This window comes from Cottoperca gobio, chromosome 22, assembly GCF_900634415.1.
Source record: "Cottoperca gobio chromosome 22, fCotGob3.1, whole genome shotgun sequence".
In the NCBI taxonomy this organism is placed as follows: domain Eukaryota; kingdom Metazoa; phylum Chordata; class Actinopteri; order Perciformes; family Bovichtidae; genus Cottoperca; species Cottoperca gobio.
The window spans coordinates 15,231,879-15,242,991 of NC_041376.1; the positions used below are offsets into that span (position 1 = coordinate 15,231,879).

Genomic DNA, 11,113 nt, shown 5'->3' on the forward strand with positions numbered 1-11,113 from the left:
AATGTAGCAAATGTTGGCTACTCGTATTAATGAAACCCCTCAGCAAAAATACTACTTTTCTCCAGAGGGGCAGCTCAGCCAAAGAGGGCAAATGGGCTTCAGTCCTGCCTCGTGCATGTCCTGGTGCAAACAGTCCTAGAAAGAAACAGCTGCACAGGCAGTCATGACTCACAAAAGCAGATGTTGTGTAGAGACAACTCACTGAGGACACCAAGTGGGCAGGTGCTGTGCCAACTGATCCTACCCTCTCCCTCTCCGGCCCTGCTCAGACAGATCTTGTGTCCAGATGTGTCCACAATGTGCCTGGATCCAGCTGAGTTTAACTGCACATCTGGCAGTCAAATGAGTCTAAAATGGGCCTCGAGTGAAATATCAATTTTATTGAATGATTTACATTTCATAATGTCAAGTTCTGGAATCCCATAGTTAACCTCTGTGTCCAGCTGGCTCAAGGCCACGCATGTTCAAAATGCACAAGACACAAGATAATGACGAGGTATGCATGTGTGGGAGTGTGGGATATAAGGGTACGTGAACAGGTGGTGTGGCAATAAGAAGGTGTGGAGCCTTATAAAGTAGGGATGCACGATCCGTCTTTTTCATTCACAAATACTGGTCTTCGGGTGTCGGCCATTACAGAGTCCCGGTCCAATACCAGTGTTAATAATCTGTATGCCTCACTGTGTGGAAGAGACTGTGATCATTGTTTTATGTGTAAGTCAACATCAGGCTTGACTTTAATCATGCTTTAAATGTATTTATCTAATAGCAGTATAATACGTATATATAAACATAGAACTGAATAGAATAGATTGGACCCATTGTCACCGATACCCAATCCAGCTATTTGAGTCTGTGTCGGCCCGGGATGGGTGCGTTTCTAAATAAGGGAAGATTGTCCAACAGAGGAACCCCAGCACATATATGTTACAGGCTCGATCTGTGAGGCAAACACTGGGGTGTATTCTCAAGCTGGGAGAACTAACAAGCCTCTAGTGAGCGCTTCTTTACGTACAACAAATCATTTGGAACATCCAGAGGGGAAAACATAGTATTTCATCCATCAAGTAAAAACCAATAACCCAACCAAGCTTACTGAGGACATCCAGTGGAGGGAAAAGCAGGACGGGTGTTGTTCAGATTCCTTCTTTTATGTAACGGGACATATTTCTCTGTTTCTTTTCATATGTACTTGTGTTATCACAGGTGTGATTAACAGGTGAGAGGCACAGCTTGTTCCTTTTGGATCACAAACTAAATTAGAGAAATACACAGAAAATATTACACAAAATAAATCCAACAAACGTGTATATTTCAATGTTTTCAAATGTTGATAGCAAATGTACTTTCTGCAAGACTGACAAGAAAGCATACATTATTAGTTTTTTGGTCGCACATTTTGTTTTAAGTTTTGTAAATACTTTGTAAATTATATTTTGTGCAAAACAACACATGCAATTCATATTGAAAGTTAAAATATTTTCACTTATTTTGATTGTGATGATGAACAGTTTATGTTCTATTGTTAATATTTTTATCCTATTTCATATTCATAAAGCTACATTTCTTGTTTTGTAAAAGAGATACCAGCATCTGCTGTGTCAGCACCACGCAGATCCTCATGTGCTTTATATGTTTGCATAATGCATTTGTGACTCTGTTCAGGGTGTCAACATTGTGTTTTTACATTGTACTTCATCCGCGCTGTGATATAGGCCCAACAGTTGAGTGGATTATTAAATATTGAAACATTATTAGCGCCAATAAATCGATTTGATATTAGGTATTAGAGTTGTTTCTGAGATGTGAAGAAGCTGAGTTTTGTTTGCACGTATATGAAGTACAGTCTTCAAGTATACCTGAGCTCTTTTCATCAAAATGCCATAACATCAAAATGTGTCTCAAAAAGAAAGAGTTCTCAGGAAGAGTACCTGAAGAGAATCCCTCTTTAGATATATAATAGGTGTCGTGCATACAGAATTGCTAAAACAGAGTTATTAAATGAAAGCAATGGGACACGGAGAGCGGTAAGGAGGGTGTAACAAACACAACATGGTGGTTCAACATCTTAAATCCACACAGACTCGCTAATATTTGAGCATTTTATAGTTTTTTTTGTCAGTAAATACTCTGAACAATGCAGTTATCTGTTACTGGTCAGATAGAGAACAGAGCATCAATGACTTCCACGATATTGTTACTTGAACTCTATTAGGACCGCTATTAGCTTACATTTCTATCTGTGCTCAAGTGCCCCAGAAGATTGTTGTTCCACTTTGACAACTTGAGCTCACAAACCTCTGAAGCGTTTAGCCCTTGACTCTGCAGACTTGCGGTGGCGTTTGCCAGAATTGACATATAATATGTACCATCTGATGGAAACTACGTTCATGGGTACGAGGACATGGTTTTAAAATCTGTCTTTGTGCAGAAACAATTATCGGCTAAAGTTAAAGGGACTGATAAAGCGGATTATGTTTGTGTTCTTAAAATGTTATGGAACGGATGGTGACTGACTATGGGGGCCAGAGAGGTTAACAAACATGCTGTTTAAAAATGTCTTTCTGGTCAGTATCATGCACATGTGCTACATTATTTAATGGCACAAAATCTATGTTGCAGCATTAGTCAAGTAATGATGAAAAGGTCAATAGTGTAAAATGAAGTTCTATCTGCAGTGTTCAAATTTCCCATTCACTCTCAGACTGACCATTAAAGAAAATGCACCTTTTCAGAGACGGTGTTTAATTAGAAAATGTGACAGGACAATGCAATCAGATAAACAATAAACTACATGTTTTATTAAAGCGTTATAACAAAATAGGGTATATAGTTCTACAACATTTGTAGAGAAGAAATCTTTAGATTCTTATCTTTTTTACTCGCTCAACATCATACATAGGAACACCTCTACTTATGTACAGCAAGGCACCAGCTTGGGAAAGATGAGAGGCGGCTCGATCTTCGTTATTTCTTGAAGGATTTGCAACACTGCAGTGTCATGCACTGAAGGATGTCAAGTTGTTGGAGCCATCTGAAGACATGCGGATATCGGACGTCCTGCGTGTGGAGCGAGCATGAAAGATGCACTTTTTGCTAAAGCACCATATGTCCAACATTATTTGCCAGAAGTGGTTCCTGAACGTCACCCCGATGAACGCGTACAGGATGGGGTTGAGGCAGCAGTGGAGGTAGGCTGCGCTCCTGGAAATGGCCAGAACATGGAGTTTAATCTTCTCCGCCTCACAACTCCTCTCCCTAAAAAGAGACAGAGTGTGGATCAGCAGAGCCACATTGTAGGGAAGGTGGCACACAATGAAAACCGCAACAACTGCCAAAACCACACGTACAGCCTTGTGCCTCTGGCTGCTCTGCGCTTTCAGCAAGGTGTACATGATGCTGGAGTAGCAGAACACCATCACGATCAGAGGCAGCAGGAAGCCAATGGCCATCTGAAGGCTGGGAACCACCACCTTCATCAGCTTTGCCGTCTCATTCTTGCTGAAAGACAGTTGACACATCACGGAGACGGTCTCATCCCCCAGATTCTGCTCTATAAAGAGCTCAGTGTAGACCAGCGTGGGCAGGGTTAAAGCCACAGCAAACAGCCAAATAGCTGAGCAGATAAGGCGGCTGTAGATCAGAGTGCGTGAGCGAGCACCGAAGGATCTTCTAGCCTGGACTATAGCGACGTAGCGGTCGCAACTAACGCACGCAAGAAGGAGCATGCCACTGTAGAGGTTGATACTGTAGGCTGACCTCAGTATCTTGCAGGCCACGGGGCCAATTGACCAACTGTGCTGCTCGTTGTATATGATGAATGGCAGAGCCAACACAAAGATCAGGTCTGCAACGGCCACATTGTAGAGATACACGTCCGTCATAGTCTTGGTTCTCTTGTAGAATATGTAGGTGGTGATTACAAGAGTGTTGCCGATCAGGCCCAAGGCACAGATGATGGAGTGAATGTACGTCTGGGTGATGACATCCATGGGGTCTGGGTCGAGGTCGCAGAGCCCGTCATCTGGGTAGTTTTCTGAACTATAGTCAGGGAAGACTGTAGTCACAGTCACAGACTCCATGTTTTTGATCTGGAGAGGAAAAGATGTCCATTTACACCAACCAGCAAATAATTAGGGGAAAGCAACTAAGTGTCAAACATTTCCAAAACACATTTTCATAAGGCTTACTTTATAAAGGGAAGTGTACTTAAGTAAAGTTTAGAGCGAATTGTAAAACTCTTCTCCATCGCATCTGAGAGGGAAATATTAAACTTTTCACTCACTCACTTTTACTATGATAAATATATGCTGCTAATAATACTTCTGTTCTTTTAAGTCAGTACAGTAGCATGAAAAATACTTTGATCTTTTACTTGAGTAAAAATAGCAACACCACAGTGTAGAAGTACTCTGTTACGAGTAAAGGTTTGAAGTACATATACATATTAGAATCAAAATATACCTAAAGTACCAAAAGTAAAAGTACTCATGATGCAGAATGACCCATTTGCAGCTCACTGTAGTTACTTTATATACTGCTGTGTAGCCTAATCTATGATTTTACATCATCATTTATTAATTGATTATATTTTCTATTAGTAGTTTCAATCTGCAAAGTCACTAGTAATTAAAGCTTTCAAATAAATATAGTGTTATAAAAAGTATAGGTATAAAATAGAAAAGTACAAGTACCACAGAAGTGTACTTAAGTACAGTACTTGTATTTAAACAAATGTACTTTTTGACTTTTTCTACTTTTATTTAAGTAAAATATCTGAATACTCCCTCCACTACTAAATGATTTATAAATTGTAACCAATCATTTTTATAATGGTTGATATGTCTTCATTGTTAAACAGATCAGAAATATGCCATTATATAACCTTTAAGAAAGGCCTCCGATGGAAAGTGGTACCACTGCAGATCTGGCACATCCTTTTGATACTTTAGTGCAAAGTGTGCACCCTGCATGTACTGAGTAAAAGTCACATCACAGATTTGTATCTGAATACACGATAAAAGACAGCGTTCTAGTTCAGCTCTTCCTCTGGGTGTGAATGACCTAATTTCAGCACAATTAGACAATAAGTGAAGGCACATGAAGATATGCTGCAGGTGGTTGCACGTTGGGCCTTGTCCGATCTTAGAAGCAGATTAGATCTTTATCCGTCACATGTATCACTGAGCATCAAAGTGTGTAGAGAGGTCACTAACATGTTACAGGCTCAGCAGTGCTGCAAGACGTCAAGATCTTTGAAGCAGTTCTCTGGTTGGTGGCTGACACTTTGGCTCTGTGCGTGTTTCTCACTTTCATGAGATGACTGTTTCTTTGTAGATAAAATTAAATTAGGTCACGCCGAGTGTCGTCTGTGGCAGCAGGCTGTGTTTAAAGCATCAGCCGTCGATGGAAGGTAAGGTGAGGCTCAGTTGAAATTTCATTTGGTTGAATGAAAAGATTGGACGGACTTATTAAAGTCCTACATTACCTTAAAGCTTTAAAGCTAGAGTGGGTAATGTGTATGCTGTCGCAGGACTGTTATAAGTCTACGTGTACTAAGAATACTAAGAATAACCTAAATGTGGTGGAGTAAACAATACAATATTTCTCTCTGAGATGTGGTGGAGCATAAATATATAAGAAGCAGGAAATGGAAATACTCAAGTACAAGTACCTCACAAGTGTACTTAAGAACAGTCCTTGGATGTACTGTCGACCACTGCAGACCTACTGGTAATCTAAATATGAATAACAATGATCATGGTGTTTCTCTGTGTAACAACATGAGACATTTCTGTTTCAGCTGATGAATATTAAATTACACAAACCAACAAATGATTTCTCCTTTTTGAAAATAGTTGCATGTGAGAAACTTGTTGCGTGTTTCAACTTACTTCTTCAAAAACCTGATAAGGAACAGAGATGACAATGTGATGGTATCTCTTGTTTCAACACTTTCACTTCTCACAAATCACTACAGTAAGATTAAATATAGCGTGCACAGTAGCACTGGTCGATGAGGAAGGTATTATGTGGCACAAACATGATAGAACGAAGGATACACCTTTTGTTTCGAAACATATTAGGAGAACTTCAAGTGCTCTGTAAATATTGTTTCATATTTTACAGAACTGTGAGTTCCCTGTGTGAAACTTGAGTCATTAAAAAGTTTGGTGATCAATCATTTTAAACTGATTAGTCAATTAATGAGTGCAGCTTTGAAATGTATCCAAGCACCACACTTAAGATGTTAAATGAATAATACATATAGACACATCAAAATCAGAGGTCGAGATGGTTCTCAGATCTTGTACTTATAAAGTAGTAATACCACAGTGTAGAAATAGTCTTACAAGTCAGACCTTCATTCAAAATCTTACCATTTAGTGCTTATTTTTGCTCATATTTTCCGAACATACGTACCGTGCGGGATGATGATTTTCTCTCAGGATCCTCTGGGTCCAACGAAGTCAAAAGAGAATAATTATCCCGGGCTCCAGAGCTTCACCGGTGTCAAAGTTGCTTCGATAGACAGTTCAATGTGGAGGCTTTATGTCAGACAATGATGTGCGCTTAAAATATCAAAAGAAGAAGAAGATAAAGCCAAAGCCACATTCTTACAGGCTCTGCTGCTGTGTGAGTACAGTGCAAAACTGATCGTCCTACCTTTGATGTCACCTCACACACAGGGACATTCCCCATGCACGCTCATTGCATATCTGCTTTCTGGTGCTTTCTAAGTGTCGCTTTGATTCACCCTAAGATTGCTTGATTAACTCCAATTGCTCACAGTCTCAACAACTACCCCCTCAAAGTACTATGCCATCAGATCTTTGAAAGAAAACAAATATTCCTTAAATACAGAAAATCTCTTAAATATCATCAATGAAATTCCAAATAGAGTTTTACAAACTATTGAATAAAGGTTTTCTGCCCTGCAGCACTCTCACTTTCTGTCTTTGAACACACACAGACACTTTCTCTCTTTCTTCTCTCCTGCTCTCAAAGCTCAGTTGGCTGAGAATCAGTTTCCCTTATGCGAGACATTTGTGTTTTCAGTGGCCATCTCAGGTCCAACATTTGTTTTTGCCTATACAAACTATTTGTGTCTTTTCTTACTGGGTTTTGCTGTTTGCTCAAATTTGTCAGCTTTAAGTATTTAATATATTATCTTAAACCCCGATTTAGCCAAACGAGTCCCGAAAAAAACCCATTCTGTTCTGATATTTTTGGAGCATTTACTCTTTTGTGTTTAAAAGGAAGTAAATATGGACTACACTGTAATGTGTATAATATTACAGACTACAGTTGCTTTTCCTCACATGACCAGCAGATAGAGCTCTAATTCAGTGGATAGTAGAGAATTAGTGAACTTTGACTGACTCACATGTTGTAAAAAGTACATCAAAACTAACAATTAGTTTATATGGAGAGAAAGCAAGATCTGATATGTTATTTCTGAGTCATCATTTGCAGGCATAGAGGAGGGTAAAACCATCTCAACTGAGCTTTCATTTATGGAACCAATCATCTTTTGGGCCTCACTTAAAGTTAAATGATATCAGCTTTATGTGACATAAACTTTATGTGATATAAATGCACATTTGATGTCACAGTTATCAATTGCTGTTTAAGGTCTTAAAGAAAACAGCTTATTGTAGTGATACTCAATTTATGGGGCCAAAAAGGGTGTTGGCCGGCCCCCCCGACCATTTTCTAATTCACAATAAAAAATAAATTGATTCACAATGGGAATTTTTTATCTGCACTTTTAATGTAAATAACGTGTCAAAGTGCATAAAAAGGCAACAACAAAAAAAGATGCAGGACTGAGGTCCAACCCTTGAAATAATTGTATCTGATCAATATTATTCATGTTTGCTTATTAACTGACCCCTGTCCTCCTGGTAATTTTGCAAAAGTGTATCTTTTCCATGCAGTGGGACCTTTGGTGCTCTCTTACATGTAGAACAAAACACATACTCTGCATCCACACCCATAAACACATATAAAAGCATTATAATCACACAGAGTGTAAAGATGTAATTAGAGAGAAAATGGAGGTTCCATCAAGGTGAGATTCAACTGTAATGGTTGTGTTGAGAAATTCAAGAGCCTGCTGCATCAAGCAAGAATCTGATGGTAAAATGTTAGCTTTCAAAATAAAAGCTGAATATTGTAATTACACAGAGGCTATACTTGTGATGCATGGATGCCAAAAAATCTGGTCTGTCACCACAAACACTCAATATATTGCCCCTTACTTAACTTAAAAAGCTGTAAAAACATTCTCTGTCGACAAACTCAACTACTTGGGTTACATTATTGTTGAAGTTGGTCTTAACCTGTTCCCATCACCCACAGGACAGATTATCAGTGTACCCAAAAAAAGTCTAACTGATTCCAACAAGCCCTGCTTTAAGTATTAAAAATCAAATAAAGGACTGTTTGAATGTGATATGACGTGTGTTTGTGGGCACTTGAAGGGGACGGGGTACTTTACAATCAGTCCTTTAAAGGCCAAAAATGTACTGATGGACTTTGTAGTGCTATTCACCTCTACTCTATTGCTCCTGAATAACTTGTCCTTACTAAATGTATCACAACATCAAAAACGTATCTTACTGGTCGGCCTAACATAAAATACAAGAATTTATGTAACATTGTTGTGTGATAACACATTCTTTAGTGTATTATATGGAGATCTATTGTTACAGTTTTGTTATGCTTTGTTTTTGTTTTTAATCTATTTATGTGTGTGTGTATGTGAATATATTTGTTTATATATACGTGTGTGTGTGTGTGTGTGTGTGTGTGTGTGTGTGTGTGTGTGTGTGTGTATGTGTGTGTGTGTGTACATTTATTTTTCTTCATTAATATTAATGTTTTGTTTTTTATTATGTAACTTCTTGCTATTTACAATGCATATCTTGAATCTCAATAAAAAGAAGCTACATGCTATTTTTCTGGTTTCCTGCACAAAAAACATCAATGTGGTTGCTAGTCATTGTCCCAGACTGTGAAAACATAGAATATTATCTCAAGTAAGGTGAGCTAGACTACCATCAAGAACTCAAGTAAGGTGAGCTAGACTACCATCGAGAACTCAAGTAAGGTGAGCTAGACTACCATCGAGAACTCAAGTAAGGTGAGCTAGACTACCATCGAGAACTCAAGTAAGGTGAGCTAGACTACCATCGAGAACTCTGAGATCTGGGAATTTCCTGGGAGAGTTATAATATAGAGTTGAAACAATAAGTGTATTAATGTCCAGTGACAGGACATTCATTAGAAACCATTTGATTCAGTTAATTTACAATCTAAATGAAAGAAATTGATATATATATATATACATTGACAATCGTAATAGTATCATTTTATTTTGAAGTTAATAGTCGGAAGTGGATGTTTTTCTTCTACTGCACGTTCTTACCTGATGGAGCACGCGACCTGTGTGGGCAAGTAAACACCCTCGCGGCAACTCGCTCTGCAGGTTAGCCCGGAGAATCACTCCTCCAACAGATATAAGTAGGACAACTCTCCTCATGGTTTCATTTTCCTGTTAGCACTTTCTGAATAACAGACGCCATGAGTAAGTCCAGCACCCTGAAAGTAAAGAACTTGTTTAAATTCAAATCACCTGATAAAGAAAGCAAGGAGCGGAAACGGTCCGCCTCGCTCAAAGATGGAGCTCCTACCAGTCCCAGAGACAAGTCGGAGACTTTACCCACGAGCCCCGATCCCTTCAGCCCGGGAGACAATGGCACATTGGCCGGTGATGTTTTACCCATTTCTCCTAAAGAGAAGAAGGGAAGGCGGCTGTTGTCCTTTAAGCTGAAACGAAAGAAATCCAAGCACAAAGAAGAAGCAGGAGGAGAGGTGTTCTTCCCAGATGAACTCGACAGCTTCAACAGCCACCTGTAAGAAAATAACAAGTTCATTATTTAGATTTTTCGTTTCGTTTTTTCGTTTTTTGAGTTGGCTTTTGAGTTAAAAATACATATTGATGTACATTTGTTTACTATACAATAGTGCTGCATGGACTCGTCGACTAATTTATTAGAAAAATAACTATTTTAATCATCGATTAATCGTTAAAGTAATTTTGCATGCAAAAATGGGGGGAAGAAATGCTGTTTTTAACTTATGAAAGATGGAGAATTCCGGCTTTTCTCTGTTTTACATCATATAAAACCAAATATGTTTGGATTGACAAAATACATTTTTAAGACATCACCTTGGACTTTGAGTAACTGGGAAAGACATTTGTTTTACTATTTTATTTACATTATATAGACCAAATGTCTAATAAATTAATATATAGAATTTGCAGATTAACTGTAACAATATGATAGTTTTAAAGTAAACAAACCACCACAGAAACACACCACAATCACCCCTTTAGTAAAAATAATGGTCTAAAGTCCCCGTATCAGAAAACATTTCGTCAAATATATTCTACTGTCTATACATGTATTATAATCCCTGTTTACTCTGAAGGTTGAGTAACACCAGTGCAAAAACTAAATCTTTCTTCATCTACATTCTCTTGTCTCTGGAAACTCCTACATTAGCCCCTGGCAGTCATTGAGACCCACTTTGGAAACCAGTGCACCATATTTCACAAACTAAGCTGTGTGGGTAGAAACATCTCACAGAGCAACCGTTTCCCCCCTGGCACAAAACAAACTACTGTGGTGTTGAGCTGTGGCTGCAGCCAGTTTAATCACGTTTGAAAATTGCAGAGAGAGATAAACAGATACAGTGAGGAGGGTGTGCACGCACATAGTGCCTCTCGTTGGGCAGTTAAAATGTTTAATTTTTACCTATGTGGAAGTTGTGGAAATTATTTGTGATTCGCAGACTGACGCCATTCTGTTTTGGTACTCTTGGGAAAGGCACTTGACCCCCAACCTTTCAGTCATTGCTCATTGCAAGACCGTGGCAGCTCCTTGATGTGAACGTGGGGAACTGTGTGCTGGTGAAGCAGTAAATAGCCATGCTGAGTCACTCTTCCCTAGATGAATTAAAGAGTCAAAAAAAAGAAAATGGTTAACCTCAAGTGGTCACAATAATGACAGACATTCACATCTTGCAGACTTTATTCATACCA

The 11,113-nt window shown here is 38.8% G+C and overlaps 1 protein-coding gene across 1 annotated transcript; it reads right to left on the bottom strand.

Annotated features, from left to right (window-relative positions):
• Positions 1-2,766: 2,766 nt before the first annotated feature.
• On the bottom strand, positions 2,767-9,886 carry ccr6b (chemokine (C-C motif) receptor 6b). Its single transcript, XM_029460936.1, has 3 exons — positions 9,641-9,886; positions 6,424-6,572; positions 2,767-4,091 (listed from the first exon to the last, which is right to left on the bottom strand). Exon 3 carries the CDS (start codon positions 4,080-4,082, stop codon positions 3,000-3,002), a length of 1,083 nt encoding a protein of 360 aa, XP_029316796.1. The 5' UTR covers positions 4,083-4,091; positions 6,424-6,572; positions 9,641-9,886; the 3' UTR covers positions 2,767-2,999.
• Between the last annotated feature and the right edge of the window lie 1,227 nt (positions 9,887-11,113).

Coding starts and splice junctions, on each gene's coding strand:
- ccr6b (XM_029460936.1), bottom strand. CDS start 4,082: ATGGAGTCTGTGACTGTGACTACAGTCTTCCCTGACTATAGTTCAGAA.